This window comes from Megalobrama amblycephala, linkage group LG14 (genome assembly GCF_018812025.1).
Source record: "Megalobrama amblycephala isolate DHTTF-2021 linkage group LG14, ASM1881202v1, whole genome shotgun sequence".
In the NCBI taxonomy this organism is placed as follows: Eukaryota; Metazoa; Chordata; class Actinopteri; order Cypriniformes; family Xenocyprididae; genus Megalobrama; species Megalobrama amblycephala.
Window position 1 is genome coordinate 13672328 of NC_063057.1, and position 24317 is coordinate 13696644.

The 24317-nt window shown below is 38.5% G+C and overlaps 1 protein-coding gene across 4 annotated transcripts in view; it reads right to left on the reverse strand.

Annotated features, from left to right (window-relative positions):
- plxna4 (plexin A4) overlaps positions 1 to 24317 on the reverse strand; it is a 214489-nt gene that overhangs the window by 168087 nt on the left and 22085 nt on the right. For all 4 annotated transcript variants that reach the window (XM_048157446.1, XM_048157449.1, XM_048157448.1 and 1 more), the window contains one exon: positions 12074 to 12256. In XM_048157446.1, the coding sequence (XP_048013403.1) occupies positions 12074 to 12256 (183 nt within the window). The remainder of the gene's footprint in view (positions 1 to 12073; positions 12257 to 24317) is intronic.

Sequence of the window (24317 nt, forward strand, 5' to 3'; positions counted from 1 at the left end):
AAAAAGTTAGGAGTTCTATAACAGCAGACACACACACCCGCTGCGCACCTTTTCTAGGTTGTTCCTGCCTTGTATTGTCAAGGGAACAGAATGAGTGACCCAGTTGTGAGGAAGCCCATTTTCCTGCTTCCACAGCAGAGAGTCGCACCGGTCACCTCTTGAGACCGGAGGAAGCGCTGTGATTGGCTAATGTAAGCTCACCTGCAATATGTCCTCTACTGTTACAGTGACATGTGAAGACCAAGGCTCATAAATCAGAGTAAGCGAGTGGAGGAGGAGAAGAGAGAGAGAGAGAAAGGGAAAAGAAATGAAGATGAAGGAACAAAGGAAAAGATAAAGAGCTGGCTCTGCGGTTAAGCAGGACAGCAGATATTTCTCAGTCGCAATGCTAACACAACACGTTCAATGACAGTCATAATTTATGCATTATAGTTTCAAGGAACACAAATCAGCTGAACAAAGGAGGTCTTGCATATTCAGAGTTGCGTAACTGTAAAGTTGAATGTTCAAAGTAGAATAAATTCAGGGGATAAAGCAATGAATTGCGCTTGTGTAAAAAAACGCATCCTTGTGCAGCCTATTGGGGGTTTTATTCCATGTTTAAATGACAGGTGTCAGATTAAAAGAAAAAAAGAAAGAAAAAAAAAATGAGTGCAAAATGTTGACACGTTTAAATTCATCTACTCAAACGTTCTTATGACCAGTTCCGCTTTCAACTCTGGCCCTGAAACAGTTTGAACCGTCATCCTCACACACAAAGACATTTTGAAGACTAATTAAAACAATGGAAGTTTGGAGTTGCCGAAAGAATATGAATAACCTTACGCCACACTATTTAATTAAAGATCAACTTTGGTTTTAATTAAACGTTTGAAAGAGAATGTTCACAGTCTGTTACACAGAGTAATTAATGTAGAATCAAGGAGTTCCTATCTGGCTGAAAGGAGTGGCGCCTCAGCATGTCTGATTCTAATCATTCCCTCAACATCTTACACATTTAGCGCTTCCGCAGGCTTAAGAACATGTTGACAAACTCTGTCACGCGCACACACACAGTTGATTGGACATCGCCTGCGCATGGTTCAGATCAAACGGGATTGATTAAACTGAACAGAAGTATCTCTTGAACATGATGCCTGGGCTTGGTAAGGCTGACTGCTCACTGAATAAAGTAATAAACTTAGCACATTACAAGACATTGCTGGGTACAAGTAAAATAGAGAAATTTAGGTCCTAAACCAGTTTGGACAGGATGTAGCCTTTATGCAGCTGGCAAACGTGACCGGGAGGAGTGATTATGGTGGAGAATTGTGGGAAATTACAATTCTGATGGTGATTTATGGGTTTTATGCAGTTGCTTATGCAATGCGATAAACTTGATCCTCCATTTACAACATGCTGAATGATGTAAAATCAGCCTTGATTTTTAATTACTTAAAGGTAGAGCACACCCAAAAATGGAACTTCTGGCATCTTTTATTTTGTGGGACATGAGGGTGAGGGTTTTGACATATGTCTCAGTGTTTTTGTTTGTAGAATGAAAGTCATTGGGGTCAAATGTTGTTTTGGACCCATTGACATTTATTCAAATATCTGCTTTTACATTCCGCAGAAGTAAGTCATGCAGGTTGGGAACAACATACTATTTCAAATACAGTATTTCATTCTGCAGAAACATCTAATGTTTCTTCACCTTCCAAAATTCATCATCATGTCGCATCACACTGAGTACAACTAACACTAATAGGCTCCATTAATCCAATTACACAACTGCTTCTGATGGTCCATGACAGTTTGAATCCCTGTAAGAGTTCAGAGGCTGTTGAGGAAGAGAGAGTTGGTTTCTAGCAGACAGATGCCCATTAGTTCAGAGAGGCTCTGGTAGCCGAAGCTGCAATTCGAAGGCGAGCATCTCCTCCAGGGCGTTTAGGTAGTTTTACGGCAGTCTTAATGGTCTGTTTACTGCTGTTTAAAAGGAGAGGTCTGGCTCATAATGCTTCAATAAGACTTCTCATAAAATACTAGAGGCTTCTGGACATTCAGGGCGGACCCAGACATGCTAATTATGGTGGGAGTAGAGAGCAGAAAGAGGGACAGTCATAGTGTTTGGAGGACAGATTTGAGAGAATATGTGAATACACACAGATGAGCACACCATCGCTCCAGCATTAGGGAGTATCTGAATAAAAGGTAGTGGTCATTCTAATATAATTTTTCAGTAGCGTGACAATCATTTGTCTTGAAAATAATGTAGCTTTCCCTTTAATCCTTTTTTTCCAAGAAGTAGTAGTATAGCATGCAATAGTAGGAAAGGCAGTAATCAAACATGTCTAAATAAATCAATGACCGACTCATCTGAGCTTATTTCACAGCAAAATATTAATCTAAATGCAAAATTAACCATGTTTACATCTATAAATTTTCCTCAGGTTTTATTAATTGTATTAGTCTAAATTTAGTATTTAAAGGTCCCGTTCTTCGTGATCCCATGTTTCAAACTTTAGTTAGTGTGTAATGTTGTTGTTAGAGTATAAATAAAATCTGTAAAATTTTAAAGCTCAAAGTTCAATGCCAAGCGAGATATTTTATTTAACAGAAGTCGCCTACATCGAATGGCCAGTTTGGACTACATCCCTCTACTTCCTTCTTTAATGACGTCACCAAAACAGTTTTTTGACTAACCTCCGCCCACAGGAATACACAAAAAAAGGGGGGCGTGGTCTTGTTGCGCTCCCACGGAGAAGAGCAAGAGTTGCGTTTGTAGAGTGTGATTGTCGCCATGTCGTCGAAACGCTGTTATTTTCATCCCGCAGTCCAATCACCTTTGTTTGGCCTTCCCAGGGATGCTGTACTTAGAGATCAATGGTTACAATTTATGTTTAACTCGTTTCCCGAAAATTATAATCCACATGTAAAACTATGTTTACAATAACACTGAGCGCATGCATCTCCACGTTATGGTAAGAGGCGTGACCTTTCCGGGCAAGGTGCGCTAAGCTGCTGTCGAATCACAACACAGGAACCGCTGGCACAATCAGAACTCGTTACATATTTCTGAAGGAGGGACTTCATAGAACAAGGAAGTCATCAGCCCGTTTTTATGACAGTGGAAACAGCGGTATACAGATAAGTAAATTATGTGAAAAATACTGTGTTTTTTTACACGCGAAACATGAACATGTTATATTGCACACTATAAACACAATCAAAGCTTCAAAAAAACCACGAAAAACGGGAACTTTAATATGCAGTTTACTTTTTTTATAATAAGCCATAATTAATAAGCTACAATTAATTTATATAAATTAATTAAATAAAGTATACATTTAATTTTTAATTTCTGTTTAGTTTTTTTTTCTGAAACAAAACCAGTTGAGAACCTCTAGAGAAGTAAACTACTAGTAAACTAGTAAACTACTAAAGTTAAGCTACAGTTGCAATGCAATCTCATCCACACATCCCACAATGCCTGTTTTTCACACACAAATGCAAAAAAATAACCCTTTCCAGACACTATGCAGCCCAGCTAAAATAGACATGGTAATCTAAGCCCCGCATATCTTAAACTGGCGCTGAATGGTAGAGCGAAGCCCGTATCCTCCATTACTGCAGTATGATTACAGAGCTCTGGCATTCGCTTCACCTCGGGATGAATAACCCTCCTCATGAATGAGCATAGTCAAGAATATTCTCTTTCCCTCTCTCTCTTTCTCGTTCTTTTGGTGTCTCTGTCAGCTTTGATTTCTCACTTCCTTTCAGAAAATATCCAAGAATTTCACAAACGTGGAACTGTGGCTAATATATGCCGAATTTAAAACGGTCAGGGAAAAATGTCTTTGTTGCACCCAAAATTCCAACAACAGAAGGCTTGAGCATGAATTATTTGTAGTTACAAGACAGAAAACCATTATAATTTATTAGTATTAATAATAAAGACAAGCACACTGATTAATAATACAATGACTACAAGTCCCATGATGCTCTGCTCCACCTATGCTGTGTGTAATCAGTGATGTAACAGAAGAAACCATGTGCTCTTTCACCCTGCTGAGCTGCAAACGGGCCTTATCAATTATAGAGGACACAGAGGAGAGGTAGACCAAACAAAGCTCCACTAAAAATAGACACATATCAAATGCATGACATGTCATGGCTATTTTTAGACCCAATGTGTTCATGCAGTACAGTAGCTCAAACCTTCCTCTCATTGATACAGATCTAATACACATCCTCATATCAAGATCATACTCAACACCGTTACACAAACATGGATGTGAATGCTGAGCCAATGTATTGCTGAGGTGAGTCTGAGGTGGCATAAGCTACCGTTCAAATGTTTATGGTTCATAAAGATTTTTTTAAAGAAATGAATACTTTTATTTAGCAAGGATGCATTAAAAGTAAACATTTATAATGTTACAAAAGAAATTAGCACTGTTCTTTTTGCTCTATTAATCAAGAAATCAAGCATTTTTAACATAGATGATAAGAAGAAATGCAAAACTAAAATATTATGATTTCTGAAGGATCATGTGACACTGAAGACTGAAGCTTTGACATCACAGGAATAAATTACATTTTGAAATATTACAAAACAGACATTTTGAATTGTAATATTTCACAATATTACAGTTTTTACTATATTTTGGATCAGATAAATGCAGAAGAGCATTTGATGAGCAGAAAAGAATTCTTTCAAAAGCATTACCGATCCCAAACTTTTTGAACAGTAGCATACATTCTTTTTTTCAGCACTCAGGGGGATGATAAAGTTGTTTATATAAATTAACGCATGAAGCTATTAAGATGTAAAATTATATATAGAAGATCAAGAAAGCCTGTGATATCCCACAATCCTGTGCATCTGAAATGCAAGAAAGAAATGACATTCGACAGAGTGGTTGAAAGTGAATTCGTATTATATAAACATCAGTTTTCAATTAAATTTTGAGAGAAATAAGCGCTGCAGTAATTAAATATTAATTTTTTTTTTTCTCTAAAACTCACTTGAATTTGTTCTAGATCATTAGACATGGCGTTATGATGCCATATAAGCTTTGGGAAGGCTTTCTGTGAAGTCACTGACTGTTGTTTCACAGAATGAAAAGGTGAGCCTGCATCCTCCTATTTAGCTTCATTCCCCATGTGCCCTCCCTTCGTTTCTGAGGCTGCAGGTGAATAACAAGCCGAGTAGAGGAGGTTGGTATGTGTGTGCGCGTGTATGTCTGACCCCAGATACACTAACAGGCCAGCATGTTGTCGGCATTGTGGATCTCAGACCGCTCCCAGGTCATTATTGCGCCTCACTTCTCATTTGCCATTTGCAGGCTTTACCCACAAAACAACTGCAGCAAAAGGTTTCCAGCTCTGCCTCAGAACAGACCAACTGCAGCTAAACTCGCCTCAAAAACTGCACAAACAAGTCATTAAAACTGAAACAGACACACACAAAGAGAGAGAGAGAGAGAGAGAGAGAGGCAACAAGACAGATGGGAAGGGCTTTATCAACACATTATAGTGTGGACACTGAAACCACTATTTTAAGACAACTATTTTGAGACATGCTATATTTTTTTAACTATATTTTTACATTTACTGAAGTTAACAGTGATGCTCGCTTTAACAAACACTCCAAAATACTGAGATATATTTTTCCTATCGTGTGAATGTGATAAGTTGGTGCAAAGCAGACTGATATATATATATATATATATATATATATATATACATATATATACACACACATATATAGTCTGTTTAATCTTAGCCAATCTGATAGATGCGGATTGTGTTCGATCATTAGATTGGGTTGTTGTTACCCGACAGGAAATGGTTCTTTTCTCTCCGATAAGTGAAGCTACTGCAACATCTCACAACACATGGCAGGCGAGAGAGAGAGAGAGCAGCCTGGCTGCCATGGCAACCCTCCCATAGATTCATAAGCACGGGAAGAGGCCTAAGTTTTGCTGTCATCACAGACGTATTCAGGACACACACATATTGAAGTGTCTCTTACAAATGAGTTGTGTACTTTCACACTGGGTGTTTCTCTATAGGGCTGCTCTGTTTCTCTGCAGAAAGGCCCGACTCGAAACCACTGTGTTTTCCTCTGGGGTTTGGCATAAGCAGCTGCAGAGAGAGTGATAAAACTGTTGTATACACGGACACACACACACACACACACACACACACACGCTCAACATACCCAAATTCACGTGCACTCAGACACACACACGCACTCAGTTTCCCCTGCATCTAAAGCACGCTGTCCTGCAGCATATTTCATCATTAATTTTCAACACTTAATCCTCTGCTCCAGTGGCTCCAGCTCTCTCACATCATTTCAATAATCTACATTTGTGGTGAGCGTCCAAACAAACACACACATCCACAAAGGCGAGCCAACCCACCAGGTGTGGGCATACAAAGTAGGGATGGGTCATGGTGGTAAACTAGTTGACTAGTCATCTAACAACAGACCATTTATAACAAATATTTTATACATTCATAAATGCATATTCAATAAAAATAAATAAATAAATAAATAATAATAATATTAATTTGCTATTTATGCGTTTGTTTGTTTAATAGTTTACGCATATTCATTTATGCATTCACTCATTCAAACATAAGTAGACTGACACATCCCTAATACTGTACGTAGTTAATTCGTATGGAAGCTCGTTTCTGCCAATAAAAAAAAGGTAATTGCGACTTTTTATCTCACAATTCTGACTTTTTTTTCTCTGAGTTATAAAGTCAGAACTGCGCGATATATAAAGTCAGAATTGTGTGATACAGTCGCAATTCTGCCTTTTTTATTGCAATTGTGTTTTTATCCTGCAATTCTGACTTTATATCTCACAATTCTGACTTTTTTCTCAGAATTGCAAGATATAAACTCACAATTGCATCATATAAAGTCAGAATTGTGAGATATAAACTCGCAATTCTGAGAAAAAAACGTCAGTCTTTTATGCAATTCTGACATTATATATCACGCAATTCTGACTTCGTGACTTAAATTGTGTTTATATCACAATTCTGAGGAAAAATAGTCAGAATTGTGATATATAAACTTGCAATTGCAAGAAAAAAAGTCAGAATTGTGAGATAAAAAGTCGCAATTACCTTTTGTAATTTTTATTTCATGAGGGAAACAAGCTTCCATGGATTTGCCCATGTGCATGCTCACAAATCAGTAAAACAATACGGACTGGAATAATAAGTTAGAGAGGGACGTACAGGCAGTCACATCTAAAGGATAACGTGACCTTTTCCCCAACACCTTCTACCATTCATAGACAAATTGAAGCCTTTTCCGCCAGCCATCACCATCGACAACCGGCAATCGGAGCCGTCATCCTGAAACAACCCGTCTCCACGGTCTGAACAATTTTACAGTGTCTGAATCGCGCCCTTTGAACTGTGCATCTCCTCCGTGGCGTCTCCAAGGGCCGAAGAATTCACTTCAGTGCACACCTCATGGCTAAATGCACAGAACCTCATCAGATAACACACACACTTCGACCCATCTACACGCAAGCACACACTTTCCCCTCTGTCCTTCACACAGGGCGCTGTCAGCCAGACTTCCTGTGCCAGGTCTGCTTCAAGGTTAGCTGCTCATTGTATTGAGTGAGTGGCTGAGGTTCTCTCAGCGGCGAGCAGGCCTACTGGATGCATTATCACCTCGGTGGGGGGGCTTATCCGGCCCTCCTGGTCTGCGCGTACCCCGCCAGTGAAACGGGTTGCCATGAATGCTTCACGCGAAAGGATTAAAAGACCGTCGACTTCACCCTTGGCTCAAAACAGATTCGCTGACCGCAATTAATAGGTTTAATTTCACCCTTTTTGACATAGCTACTGGCCAAAGGAGAGGATTGAGGCCTTGGCCATATGGTCTATTTATTATACGCAAACACTGAAAGGCATCATGATGGGTTTTTGAAAGGATAATGTAGATGCCTACTACAGGGAACTAAAGAGATTGGAGAGATTTAAGCCAACATGTAAAATCATATTATTGATTTTGCCTTCATATCCTCCTTGCATGATCATGATGGCTAACATAAACATGTTGGCTAACTTCAACTTCCTGACTAACACAGTGAACTTTGTAGTACTAGAGCAACAAAATGAATGACAAAGGAAAAGGATAACCATAATATATATATTGATTTTTTTTTTATATAAAATGTAATTAAAGGGGTACTTCACTGCTGGAAAAATGGGCTTTCTATAAAACTTGTCTGACTATGCAGTAGAAAGGCAAAATAGTAAAATAGTTTAAATCAGTGCTACCTGACAAAAGAAAACAAAGAAAAAAGGCTTCTGCCGTCCCTTTTCCCAAATACGTAGGAAAACTTCAATACCCATAATGCACTGGGCATGTTGCCGTCCAAAGCCACTTCCACCAGTCTGCTATGGATACACTTTACCAGAATCAAATACTGTCTTGCTTTAGTAGGAAATACTTCGTAGCAAACTTTTAATCAGAATGGTGTCAACTTGTATTGTTCCCTGGTGTAAGAATTTAAAGAGTAAACGTTTAGCGGGAGTGAGTTACTTTTGGTTTCCAGCGAAGGATCCAGCACGTTTTAGGCAGTGCCTAAAGGCAAAGAATGGTTAATATGGAGAGAATGCCACAATGGAAAATCTGAAAATCTTGAAATCAACATTTCAAACTGGAAGTCAAAAGTCTTTTGCGTCATCCGGCAGACTTTTGCTGACAAATAAACATGAATTTCTTGGCCTATAGGTAACATGGGGAATGAGTAAACATTGTTCATTTACATACTACCGACATTGTAACAATACAAAGGGGGTTGAAAATTGTCTATGTTGCACTTATCCACTATGTTACACTATTATTTCATAATTAATTTTTATAATAATATAAAATATATTATAAAATATTTTTATTATATAAATACATTAAATAAATATAAAGCATAAATTCCTTTATTTTGTTGCACTAGATAAAAGAAAAGTGCATATAAAATTTCATACAAATTTGTGAAAAAAGAGACATAAGGAGAGAGAAACAGATAGATGGGTGGATGAATGAAGAACAAGGGAGCAAGAGGGGACAAAGAGGTTCCAAAGTCCCAAAACCACATCTGGTCTGGGGGTCCGCCGCAGTGCCAGGGGTGCTGAACAACTGCTGCAGCAAACACAGCAGTTTCGTGTTTTCAGCTCTGTGCTTTTTATGCTGACGGCCGAGTGTGTGCGCACATTATAAAAACGTGTCTGTGTGATATTCTCTGGAGGGTTTAGAAGTTGTTTACTGCTTCTCTCTGGGGTTTGGCTACAGCTCTGTCTTTTAACATGGTGAGACACAGAAAATTCTGCCATTGCACCTCCTCTCAGAGTCAATCACACAGACAACGCTAACTACAGTTGGAGAACCACAGCCACGCTGAAAGCTGTAAGCCTTGGATTATCCTGTTCAAATTTAAAATAAATACCTGGTGGAGATTCTGCTATCGTGTTCAGCCTAAGTAATCCTAATACCAACATTTACATTCATTAAAAAAATTGCATTAAATGGAAATAAACCAAAATCCCAGCAGCACAAAGAAGAAAACATCTCATTTTGATTTCATGGGTTCTTTTTTCCCCAGCTTCCCATACGACTCTCACATAAACGACCAAAGTCGCTCCAGATAATATTTACTTTTCATGATGAGCTCGTCTTCAGCTAGTAAACAATTTACTGAGTGTGACGTGCTGGCGGACTATAAATCACCATGCAAAAGGGACAGTAATAAACTCATTTTCATTGATTAATGACTGCCAGCGAGGACTATTTTCTTGTTTTGTCTAAAAGGCAACAGTGACATCATCGGCTGTTTTCCCGCAGAGATCTGCAATCACCGAAATGGCAACTAAAAGGTTTCTGTGTGTTTGTGTGTGTGTGCATGGTTATGTTTGTCCGTCTGCCTGAAAGAGAAAGTCACTGTGTTGTCTGTCTGTTCCTTGGAGATTTGTTTGGCTTGTTGGTATCTGCAATTTGGTGTCTGTCATTTCGTCAATCATAGTCTCTAACAAAACAAGTCAGTCATTTTTTTAATGGAATGTCACACAGAAAACATCCTTATTACCTGCAAGATATCACAGAGTTAGTTGTCCTGAAGTATGAGTGCTCCATCTCTATAATTACAACAGTCTCAATGGTATATTTGAGGGTGGAGATTGAAAAAAGGAGTGTAATTAAGTGGCTAAAGGCCCATTCACACCAAGGACGTTAACTAACAATAACCATAACGTTTTAATAATCGTTCTAATTTAATGAGAATAGGGAAGTCCACACCACAACTATAATGATAATAACACACAATATCATTGGTACAATATCATTGGAATAATTTTCAGAACAATCTTTTCCAGCTAATGAATGATAAAAACATTGACTACGTTTACATGGACAGCAATAATCTAATTATTGACAATATTCTGATTAAGGTGTTTACTTGAGTTGCTTTTAGAATATTCCTTTCATGTTCCTGTTTCACATGTTATAGAACAGAGATCGCTTAATGGCAAACGTCGTTACATCCCCATGCCACGCCGTCCGACATTCCCTCCAGAATTTCAAGTATCAACATACAGTTCATCTTCGTTATGGTACCATATACCGTTTTGGATGTTTAATTTTTATGAAAGCTTCAAGTGCAGTTAATTATACAACGGCAGATACAAATTCTCCAGCAACAGGAGTTCTCTGTACTTTCATTCGGCAACATTTCATTCATGCCACCCCGACAAACTCGGAGGTACTGAATGAGAGATGAGATGAGGTGAGAGGAATTTGATTTGTGCCTTCTTGCCTGAAGCTATGCTCTCTTGTTTGCCATCAAACAGTTGACCACTGCGGTGTATATGTGTTATGTCCTCCCAGACAACCTTAATAGTGTGATTTTAAGTGTGTACATATCTATAATGCACTTCGATAATGTGACTAAAATAGGAATACTCAACTTGTCTTAATTCAATTTGTGTTTACTTCGAGTATGACTTTAGCCAGATTAAGGTAATCAAAACAAAAATCGCTGTTTGCATGGTAATTTCTTAATCAGAGAATTGTCTTAATCATGTTAATATCGGAATGTTGTTGTCCATGTAAACATACTGACTGACAGCCAATCGGAATCCACCAGACTTTAAAGAGCTCAAGCATTTAAAGTGTCAGACAGCATAACTGCAACACACGCTTATAATAAAGCGAATGTCATCATACAGTTATTGGTATAGTTAATGTTCTTGGTGTGTTCTGGCATAAGTTCCAGAACAACTAACATTGCTTACAGCACCAAAACAGCTCTTCTTCCTTCTGCAGGGATGATTTTTTTTGGGGGGGGGGGGAGGACTAGTCTGTTATGCCACAGATTTTCATCCACAGCGAGACCCAACTACAAAACACACCACCACAATAACAAGAATGTGTCGAATTGGAATCCTGCCTTTTGGCAAAGATTTGCCCGTCTGTAACGTCAACACCCTGGAGGTTTAGCACTTGAGAAAAAGAGAAAAATGATACTCTCATACTCTCTCTTCCTCTCTGTCTGTCTTACCCTTCTTTTGCTGTCGTGCTCTCTCTCTCTATTTTAATGTTATTTTCTGCTCTGCGCAGTGTCTGGCTGGCCCTTGGATTCGTCTCAGACACGGCTCCTCTGAGGCACAGTCGGAGAAGAGGGTACCGGGCCGAAAGCCCTTGCACCGCATCATCCAATTACCCCCGACAGCCTCTGCCTGTGCAGGGATTCCCATGGCCCTCTCTGCCTGCCTCTCATTGCGCCGCTTACCAACCGTTGCTCTCTACACACGTCAGACACAACAGCAGAAGATTGCAGAGCATGACCACGTTTGCAAAACTCACTGCATCTAACGTTCTTACAGAACGGATGTAGTTGACCGTGCTCTGATCTTCTCATGTGTCATAAAATGCCCACTGTCAGCAATTACTACACAAGACTTCTTCCATATCTGAAGCTTACAACAATGATACAATCCTTGGATCAGTCAACTCCTTGGTTTCTCACGCTCCTGCACAAAGAAACAAAAGTCCTACCTTTTTCAGACGACCCCCTTTGGTCCCCACAAAAGCCAAAGAGTGGTTCTTGTACACGTAGGCGATAACGGATGTCATTTTGTCATTGGATTCGGAGAAGAGTGGAATTCCGCGTACCATCTCCGAAACGCCAAGTGGGGCGTTCATATCCAGACCACAGAAGTTGTCATCGATGGTGAGAAGCTAGAAAGGAGAACAAAGAATGTTTAACTCAACTTATTAGAGTAGTGTGTAAGCTAAATCACTAACTGCCTCTTACAATAGATGAAAAATCTAAAACTAGTTGATCCATACTAAATTAACTTATTGACACATTTTAGTTTAGAGCAGTGGGATGAAGAAACAATGGCCTATTATCATTAGCAAGGATGTGGAACACTACAAATGTGGGAGAAAAAGCATACATGTTTCCTTAGACTAGTTTGTCACAACATACGTTTACTGGACCATTTGCAAGGCAGCTTCACAGCAGATTCATCATTGTCACTATTTAGCATCAATTCAGCCAGTCATATCTAAAATGGGTTGTGAGGTTTATCTGATATAAGACCAAGTGCATTTATCATTTCAGGTGGAAAAGCATCTTAAAAAACATCTTTTAAATATGGCTTTTTAGGTGATGCCGTGTGACTTTGTGTGACATGTAACATATGGCTGGGAAAGTTGCCAGTGTCAGCCAGAATGGAGTGATTTACAGCTTCTGATATAGAAATAATAATTTGGTAATGCTTCCATATTTCAGACTGCTGAGAGGGCTTTGGAAACAACGGCATCCATTGAAACAGCTGCACAGACCTCAGGATAAAATGTCAAACAAATCGAAAGCATGATTAATGATGCCCAGGGCTTTGACTCATTGAGGGCATGAAACCATAACACTTCTCAAGCGCTGCCAAATATGATATGCTCACGGCCTTTAATTCATTCATGAGTGTCTCCTCAGGCTCTGACAAGGCCTGCTGAGAAAAAAAGTTTGAATGTTAATTTAAACTGATTTTTTATATTATCTAAATTGATTCATTTTTAATATATTGAAAAGAAAAAAACAAGCAACATATTTTCTGTAAACATACTACACAACATTAAGGAAAAACGTGGGTTTGAAAAAAAGAACAAATGTAAGAGATAATCCATGGCTAGCTGCACATTTAACAATTTTAGATTCAAATATCTATCAGATTCAAATCGTTTAATGCACAGCTAGCCATTGATTATCTCACTTATACCATGGTCATATGCCAGCATTGACAACTTAAAGGTGCTATAGAGGATGTTTTGTTTTATACATTTTTGCAATATTACTTGAAACTGTCTTTACTAACTGATAAAAGACTATTTATTAGGTGCACTGAAAGGAATAATATCAATATACGTCATCTGTGCACGAGGTAGGGCCTTAAAAACATCAGCCAATCGTTTGTGTGATCATCGCATAAACGATTGGCCCTCTGGCTTGTCAATCACTGCCATGACGTTCCGCGTTCCAGTAACTTTCCACACTCCACAGGCGCCGCATGCAATGTTTTTGTCAGGAGTAACAACTGCAGATTATGAGTTACCTGCGGTGAGTCCGACATAATGAATCCACTAACACGACACAGCGAATGCCGGTGGTAAACACTCGTGTTCCAATACTCGTGCACAAGTTTTGGGAGGCGTTACCTCGAAATGAGCTGTGAAGGAGGGGGGCTGTTCTTACGCATACGCTCATTTCAAAAACTCAGTAACAGTCTTTGGCTTCTCAGTCGTCGAAAACATCCTCTATAGCACCTTTAAATCTGTTATTAATGTTTGCTGCACAATATTTCACTAAAAGGATAAAAATGATGGTTATTTTCATCAGTTACGGCTCGTTAGATGTGGCATTCTGCCCACTTTGAATCAGACACAGAGATAAAGTAGTGTGTAAGATTACATTTATTTGAAGAATGAATTATAGCAATTATTTGATTTAATTATCGAGAGAGAGAGAGAGAGAGAGAGAGAGAGAGAGAGATTTTGAAATGAAAAACCACATAAAAACCTTAAAATATCTCATGTAAACACACACACACACACATATATATATATTACAAAAACTGTTTGTGTCATCTTGTACAAAAGTTTGACCTACATGATGTCAGGCACTTTAAAAGGTCTAATTTTGTTCTAAAAGCATGGCCCATAATTGTCCATCATTGAGAATCAGTATAACAGGTGCCTCAAACTGCTTTATTAGCATTAATATTTCAGTTTTTAATGGCATATTCTCTCAGTCAGAACATGAAACAAGAGACAGCTTGAGCTGTGTTTTGCCCCCAGGCACCAACCCACAGCACAGTCCCAAGTGACAAAGTGGGCGAAGGGCAATCCTGAGTGATGCCCAGGTTGGGAAAGGAAGCATCTGGATGTACATTATCACTCAATAAGACTCTTTGTGTATGAACTGAAATAACGTACATACTCCCTTGATGAGAGTTCAATTACATATGAAGCGGTGTTTATCTTAATAACAACGGCCCCCGGCTAATGATATTTAAAAATCCATTGCAGGCCAAGGGACAAATCTGTAGCGGAGCAGCAGATCGGACCAACCTCGGAGAGACCCGATCAATCAAGTGACTGGATGGGTCTTTACATGCAATATAGCAAATGTCTATTTGTCAGCGGTCAGGAGATACAAGACCCTTCATTAAGCAAATGGAAGGCAGGGGCTGTCTCTCTAAAATGGCGGTTTATGAGTGATCGGCCAAATCGATATCGAACACCGCACTCAATTCTCAGTTCACTCAATACAAGCCGGAATGAAGAATAAATAGAGAAATGAAGAACGGAGTTGAGAGAGAGAGAACAGGGAAATGTTCAACGTTGTATATGTTTTTTAACTCTCTCTCTCTCTTTGCAGATGTCTGACCTTTAGAAATGTTCTGCTGTCAGCCAAAGCCTGCGTGCCGCTCGGCTCGCTTATGCCAGCCTAGAGTAATGGTGCTCATTTCTAGCGCACGGCTCTTGTTAGAAAGCCGCAGCTACATGAAAGATCTGTTTTCTGCAGTGTTAGTCTTTCTGCAGATGTCTCCTGTCCATATCGGGGGCCATGAATCATCACGTTGTTGTTGAGGCAGCAGCAATCTGCTTCTATGTGCGCACCTGCTTACACACGCAAATAAAATAAAAAAAACTCGACCGCAATCACGGCCTTGATCCTGCTTACACGGGTCAAAATGTGTAAAGCCCAAACACAGCAGACTGGTAGCAACAGCTACAAAGACTTGCCGCCTCTGAGGTTAGGACTGAAAAAGAAAACAGCTCTAAGAATAAACACAATGACAGTCATAGTTGTGACACAGACTAATGCCTTTTGGCATTGCGAATATTTTATCAGAAGGCCCAGGCCTTGTGTGGCAGGGCGCATATGCCTGTGACACAGACAGGGGGGGATGGAGCATGTGTCTTGTCGTCTTCTCATTGGCATATGCCATGGTATTTCTGGCAAGGTGAACAACATGCCAATCAGACCCTATGTGCAGCAATCTAATGAAATAGGCTTCCTGTCTGTCAACCTTTCAGGAAGCAGACACGTTTTCATTACCTAGCCACATAAACATGACATTTCCTCTCTCCCCATCCCGAAGCAAATAACATCTTTCGACGCCCCATGTGCGAGAGGGGGCGCCCTCCCTGCCACGCATCAACCTCTTCTACTTCTCCGTTTCTCCATCTTAAATGCTTCCCTTCCATCTACGACTGCCTCACTCGCTCTCGGTGTGGAGCGCTCGAACAAGCTGCCGCATTATTGGCAATTTCATGCTGCGTGTCTGAAGGTGTAAAGGAGGAGGTGGTGGTGGGGTGGGGGATGGGGGGGGGGGTTTGACGAACGCAACTAAAAGCTTCTGGATCGGCGCAGGCGCCGTTTTTCATTTGAACTGGTTCCAGAGAGAGCGATGCAGAATCAGGTCATTCGGACCACTCGCTGCCTGGCTACGTCCACCAACACAAAGGCAGCTCTTTTTCCTTGCGCCGGCATCTCTATGTGTCCCTGGATAGAAAGACAACAAGTGAAATCCAAGCTTTTTTTTTCAGAAGCTTTTTTCTAGGTCTTTTTGTCCAATTGGAGCACATAGGGGACCAACCTTAGAGCATCTGGCACAAGAAGTAAAAGGAACCCTGAATGCAGGTCTAGAGCATGAACTACACACTTTTTAGTTCAAAAACAGCTTTTGTAGTCCTCACTGTTAGCTGAGAGGGCGCAAAACATTTTAATGTGCTATTAATAGATCACAGTTTGATCAAAATGCAGAGTTTATGCAAATAAACCCTGATCAGTGCTGCGAGTGTACATCATTCAGATGATGAATCGGCTCTTCAAGAGCTAATTCTGCACAGTCATATAATTACCCTTTCAGAGTCTTTCCTTTTCATGCTCAAGTAATATCTCACGCAGGGATTGTTGTTAGCAACAAAGACATTATTTCCCACAAATTTTAGCTCCATGTTCGACGTAATTATATCAACACTCAATCAGCTCTGAGCATGGCAATCCTTGTGCTCTCACAATTCTGCAGCATTTAAGAGGTTGTTTTTTTGTGTCCATTATGCATTTTGATTGGGTGCATTCTCCACTCGGTCTGTCTTAATAGTTTCTATCAGGGTGATAGACAACTGATAGACAATCACGCAAGCTCTCCACAGAAAAGAACCTTTCCGGAGAACAGCATAATGGCACTCTAGAGATGCATATCTGCAAATTCGACTACTCTGAGGGTTGTCTAAACTACTAGTTGACTAATCGATCTTATCGAAGCCCTTAATAATTAGACTGATTTCAGGTTTGTTTAAAACAGTGTGTGTTCAAAAACACACTGTAAACCCTAACGCTCAAAATAATCAATTGGTTTGAGTAGGAAAAACTAATTAGTTCAGTCAAATTAACTTTTGAGCATTTAGCACTTTTTTCTTTCAAGTTCACAGAACTGATATATTTTAAGTAAACTGAAGTGTTTCATTGTTTTGAGTTTTATTAAACTTATTTCTTTTAATTTACATGAACTTAAGTTTAACTGAAACTGGGCTGGGATTTCTATTTCCCAGCATGCTTTGCCCATGGCACTCTAAAGGGAGAGTAAATGTTAAAATTAAGTGTTATATAATGTTTTTTTTGTGTGTGTGTGCAAGATTAACGTTAAGTGGGAGATTTAATAGTGATTAATGGTTTGTTAAGCTAATTTAGAAGAGTTTCTGTTAATGTGGGTATTTGGAGAGTTACCATCATGGAGACAAGTGGTGCATGCGGCTTGGTTTGAGAGCAAGTATGTTAAATGCTTTATATTGCTGTACTCATTCAGCAAGTGCTATACCACACTATTGTTAACATGTTAGCAAATTAGCAAGTTAGCATTTTCTGAATTAGCTTGTTGTAGCTAGCTAAGTTTACACTGAGGTACATGATCATTTTAATTTACATTTCAAGTTAAAATGTAAGAGTACAAATAAAAAACTTTGAATTAAAAACTGATTGAGTTTTGCCAATTTATTCAGGTTTACAGTGCAGCTAGATACAGCACAAACTGAAGGATCAGAAGCCTCGAGAAGTATTTAAAAAAAAATTTGATTATTTTTAACTTGCAAATAGGGAGACATGATATATTGCTCTATCTGGTTAATGGCGGATATTATAGATTTCATGATATTAATTTATCGATAGATATCGGATAATTCATTTTCACATGCTCGTTTATCCCCACTCAATCTTTAAAAGCACAAATTATTTAAAACACAGTTATGTAATCTTTAGCAAATCTCAAAAATAATGAACATTTTCATACTGTACATTATAATGTTAATCCTTATTAAAAATGCACCACTAGTGAGACACTAAAAAAAGATGCGAGACATGATACAGGAGCCAAAAGGGATCCATTTTAAATTGAGAATTGTAAAGCACCACCACATAAAAATATTAAATATCAAAATCAATAAATATACAAAAAAATAAAAAAATAAAAAAGCTCAAATAAATTAAATATCAAAAACTCAAATAAATAAATATTTTAAAAAATAAAATTAATCACCAATCGTTGCTGAATGCCTAGCTAACCCATCATCACCCATTCCTATGCTCCATCCTTCCTCTCTTGTCTTCCACACTGCTTCTTCTGAATTAAAGGCCTTGTCATCTATGTTTCCATCCTACTGTGGCCTCTACCTAATGCTGAATTTACCAAAGAACTCCGCTAAGGGAGAATGAAAAGATGCGAGTGATGAATATCGCACAACTGCCTGCACGTAATGACATTTAATGACTTAATGACTGTGAACCCCTTCAGTAAGAAAGAGATTCTGCAAGCTTCCGAGACCTCCATTTGAAAGCACTTTGTCAGTATTATTAGATCCAACATTGGCCTTTTCTGGGCAATATCACCATTTCCAACTGAACGGGAGAGCTTCAAAGAAATTGTCAAAATATATTAAAATGAGTGTTACTGATACAAATCAAACCCCAAAAATCCCATCTTATGCCACTACTCTGACAGAAAGATATACAGTGGAGTCCAACATCTAAACAGCCAAAAGACAGGATTTTCACAGACCCATGATGGTATCTAAGAAGCCGGAGAGTTGTAAATCCTTCTTACATCTGCTCTACACCTCTTCGAGCATCATTAAACATATTTATTAAAAATAATTTGCTATACCTACTGGAGGTAAATAACCACATTCAGATTGCTGCCGTTACACAATTTACACAAAGCTCAGGACACCAATCAGAAAAAGTCATTTGTTTGATTTGGCAGAGTAAAGCTCAGTGATAAAAATGCATGCAGCAGCTGTCAGTCATGTCACTGCATACATCACCCTTTGTGGATCAATGAAACCCTTGGGATGTGAAATGTCAGCATTTGTGAAGAAACTAAACAAGAAGTTTTGGGTTTGCATTTGTGTGCTCTTAAGCCAGTTTTTGAGGTTGTGTGTTATTCATGCATTGAAGATTGGTTAGGCTGAAGGCGGGTTTATAATGCAAATTATGTTTTTGCAAGATCTCAACTGTCAGAAGCAACATGGTTCGCCGCTTGAATAGATGTTTTGTACATGTGCTTGTGTACGCACTCTTGTCAACATGGGTGTACATGTGTGTGTGGCACAACATAAGATTTATGACTGCTCCAAAGAATGCTGGAAAGGAAAGACGAAATTGTTGTACCGCTCAAGAAATATCCAACAAGTGTCAGAGCACATAACCTTTTCACATCTACATGTAAAGTGAGTTTAGGCTGATTAGGAGATAACGATCTTATGATGGATTATGACCTTTGCTGCAGTAGTTACGACGGGAGATGTAATTACTGAGGCCAATAAACCTGGAGATCGACTTTAATGAATGGAAATGCAGTGCGCACAGTGCAAGCGACTAATTAAAACCATGTCACACTATCCCATAAAGTGGTTCTCCCAGAAAGCTTCACCAAAGAGAAACTTGGCGAGGAACTGGAGCAATGTTAATGAAAAATCAAGACATCTCAGGAGAACTACAGTACATATTTTATACTGATAAACCAGCATGTTGTCCAATTTAGAGGTGCACTCATTAATTTTACTTTCATTTAAGAAGTTACACATGGAAAAGTAAGGCATGGTCACATTGTCGAAATTTTGCTGGCAAAACATGTCCATTGACAATAAGGTAGTGATGCATTAAACACCACTCACACATAGGTCACATTCAAATCAACCAGCATTCTGTCAGTAACTGTGGTGAATTTGCGTTAAAAAAAAAAAATTAACTCGATGCAAAATCTGCATGGGAAAATGTTTTGCCGAATTCTCCATTGTACCGATTTCTACTGAAATATCTAGATTTTGCCATAAAATATTGCCGAACAATGATAAATGTGACCGCATCTACAGTACCTTTAAAGACCCTGTGTTGAAAGTTTGTGTGTTGTATGTGCTGTTTTTAATGTGCTTTAAGAGAAACCATGTGCAAATTCAAAAGTCAACATCACTGCTGAGTATTCTCACCTTAAAATTGCAGTGAAAAATGATGAGTGGATCTCTTAGCTGGTGTGAGTGAGTGGAGGCGGGGCTAATTTGCATATTCATAGAACCACGTATATTAAATGAGGCAAGGGTGTACAGTTACATTCAAGCTATTTTAAGACATGAATCATTTTTTTTTCAAGGAAAGAAACATTTAAATATGTAATTGTGGTGATCAAAGAGGAGTTTTAAGGGATAAAATTACTGACTACAGGGGGACTTTAAAGTACTTTACAACATAGTAGCCAGACCTCAGTCATATCAGTAGCTTAATAAAAGCAATTTTATCATTTCACTCATTAAATAAATGAATCACAACTGACTCTGAATAGCATATTTTTGCTATTTTGCTTAAAATTTGTATTTCTAAACATTTGCTTTTGCATAATTCTGCACATCAGTATAAGTCCAACATGACTGCCACATCAATGCAACATAGTAATTACTAAGTGCACCTTTAATGGAAAAAAATAAGTATGACTAGCAGATGGAAACTAACGAGAACTGACAGCCACTTCGATAGTATTAAGTCTGAAAAAATGGGTCCGTCTAGGAGAGTGAAAAGCGCTAATTATTTGGCAATAATATGTAATGAGCATGCAGAGACTGACAGCTGTAAGGGAACAGCCTATAGCCTGATTTTAATGACTTATAATTGAGATGATTATGAATAATAATGAGACCAATCTTAATTTAAAATGTTCTTATCTCTCTGACCGCAATGTCTCTATATCCGAGCAGGGGTTGAGAAAAACGCATAAATTAAAGAAAAAGAAAAAAAACCCTATTAGCGTGTGGTGTGCCCTTGTTTGCTTGAATACATCACTCCAGGAGATGAGAGGGGTGAATTTACTGTGCCAGACTCATTTTCTCACTATTTTATTCTGCTGACATAGGGAACATGGGGCTCTGGCAGATTTTTTTTTATAGGTCAGATGTCAACACAGAATGATCTATAGACATCACAACTTCCACACTGATATGATTATACATTCATTATGTGTTACTGCCATGCACATTTGCATCATCACAAGTGCTACAGCATTATCTTCTCCCTTACAAGGATTTGTTATTGGCAAGAAATATAAAATATCAGTAGTAACAGGAACGAACAATACATTACACACCTGATTCAAAATGGAACAAGAGACAATGAATATGAATATCTAAGAATATCTAGCATTTCCCTTGTAAATAAACAATATTTGGACTCGCAAAAATGGAACAATATTGTTAACTTGTTTTGGTTTTTAAAAAAAGCATGACAGGCAGTGAAGTTCCAGTCAATCACAGATCAACCCCATACACTTTAAAAACAAAAAAAATAAACAAACATCAGAATGCCTTTTGTTGTTCAGGTTTGAACACTCATCTGTCTGGGCCCAAAGGCACTTGGGAAGTCTGAGAGATGGCACAACCAAAGCTACAGTAGTCTTAAGCGAGCTTCAGATCTCTGCCTCTGCATTTGGATTCCCCTTCGGTGTGTCTGATCTTTAAATAGCAGCACACAGCTGCCAGTTGTAACCCTGTGGGAGTAAAGCTGTGAGCATGACTTATCGAACCCTGGACTTGGGATAAGAGAACATGGGACTGACTTCAAATCTCATGAATACATACCTGTATAGAGCAAAATTAATTATATATTCACACATACACACACACACACACACACACATCTAGCCATGCAACATAATTAAGAGTTCATGTCACATGTAGTGGCGAATATATTTCAAAGAGACAATCTCTTCTTAATGAGGGTGACAGCATGACCACTGTGTGTGACATGCCACGCCTATGTGTACGTGTGTGAGAGATGACTTCATTACCGCCATCTAGAAAGATTTAGTCTACGTCTGGTTTAATGAACTGATGAAGATGGCTAGTCTGTTTCACATAGTGAAATGCACACCCTTTCTTTTGTAAGTGTGTGTGTGTGTGTGTGTGTGTGTGCACGTCATGTTTGACATTAACAGTGCCCCTTCATGCAGTCTGACTGCCCTAATGAGCAGTAGGGCTGCTCATCTGTTCATTAATTGGGAAAAAACACACACCATGGGAGAAAAGAGCAACAGAGAGCTTGAAAGAGTCAGCAAAGCGCAGAGTTCTGCTGCTGTCTCTGCAAATACATTTCTGCTTTCACTTGACACATGCACATACTAAATTTACCATGGTAACCATAGTTACTAGTTATATCTACAGTAAAACTATGGTAATGTGGCATTAGCCATCACTTTAAATATATTTAAAAAAAGTAAAATGACAGAAAAAGCTTCATACAGGATGAATCTTTATGTATAAAACAGACAGACACAGTGCAACAGAAAGCAAGTGTCTCAGGAAGCGCTTCACTAAGTTGAACTTGACACACCATCTTAAATGTGGCACATGGTGCAAGACACCGGAAAAATAGTGATATGCACTGATTCAAAGATGTCCCTCTAGCATGTTAACTTTTCTTTTTGAAAGTACACTGTAAAAAATTATTTTCATGATTTGTTATCTTTTGTCAAATCAACTTAGATAATTAATGTGGTTCAGATAACATAATATTTTGAGTTTCTTTTGATTAAATTAATTGCCTTCATTGTATTAAATTTCAATGAACTCAAAATTTTAAGGCAACCAGGTAACTTACTTTAAGTTAAACCAACAACTCTTTTTTTACAGTGTAGTTTCTCTTCTTTTATCATTTCAGTATTTTTCTAAAGCTATAAAATAGTTTGTGGCCAAATATTGTCATTGTTAGGTCTCAACCAGATTAGATCATAGGTTCATATATTTTCTATATTATTTTTGATATGCATCTAAATAATAAAAAAGCTATTCATCCATGTCATCTGCCTGCACATGATACATGATGATAACTGCTAGTAAAGACCTGATTTTTGGACAGAACTAGAGATATATCTCGCATGAGCCAGGCTTACATTATGCTATGATTTTTCACAGCATAATATCCTTATCATTTGCAGAGGGCACAGAGAGGATATTAAGATATACATCACTTTCATATCTTCACCGAACCTGCATTACTATCATGTCATGTTGATGTAATGTTTGCAGAGGGCTGAATATTGAGAGAATGTTATCTTCACATTCATGAAGAAGGGCTTGCTTGATCTCACTGCGCTTCTCTGCTTACTTAATTAGACTTTCATATCAGCTATCATTTTTTTCCATTTCTTTCTTGCTTCCTTCTTGGTTTGTGCTGAAAAGCTTATGTGTTTGTTGCCCTCGGTAAGTGATGACGTGCAATATTCTAGCAACACGGCAGCGTTGAGTTTTTCCATGCATTATTGAAAACACAAATCCATCTGAGACGAACAACAGTGATTCTTGTAAAATCATGCAAGTGATTTTAGCGAAACATCCATCTCCCCCCCTCAAGACAGCAGGTTCATGCGCCGTTTTCTCACTCCTGTCATTCCCCACTTTTTATCTTGTCAATGTGGTCCCATTGAGTGCAGATTCAGGAATACCACAGCCCAAAAGCGTTTAACTTCAGTCACAGAATTGCCTGAAAGATGTGTCATTCTTTTTTGCCCTGGGACGCTTTCGAATAAGTGTGTTTTACTGAAACACAAGAGTGTCTATGAGTGTGTGCTTTTATTCATAGGTGAGTCAGCGCAATCATGCCCATGTTCCTTCAGCCTGTGGGTGTTTGGAAGCTGCTTTATACCTAATGTAGTCTGCTCAATGTGAAAGACAACATGAAACAGCATTCACAATGCATTAAACTTCCATAATGTACCCTATATTTCCAGATGAAAGAGAATATTCAGTGGAAAGCAAATGTAGGATGAGGCTTGATTTTATCCATTAGGATGTAATATCATTAAAAGTGTACATTCTGTTACGATATAATAGGTTAAGATTTTTCCCCACCCATATCCTTAGCTACAACTGCAGACATGTCAACTCATTAGGTGGAGAAAGTCATAATATTTTAAGTATATATGACAGAAGTAATATAAATGTGAAACTGGCCTATATCAGTTTTTTTTTTTTTTTATATATGGAAGAAATGCTGTGAATATTGCTTAAGACCAGGGGCACTTTATTTATTAAAGTAAAAAGGGTCATTTCATGTTGTCGTTTATAAGCCTATGTATGCATGTGTTTGTATTTTTCTGTATTTATAGTTGTTGGTGCGATCTAACAGCTCTCGGAGAAGATAATTTAAACAGTAACAGAGCATTTATCAGTCTCAGATATAATGTGTTTGAGCTCA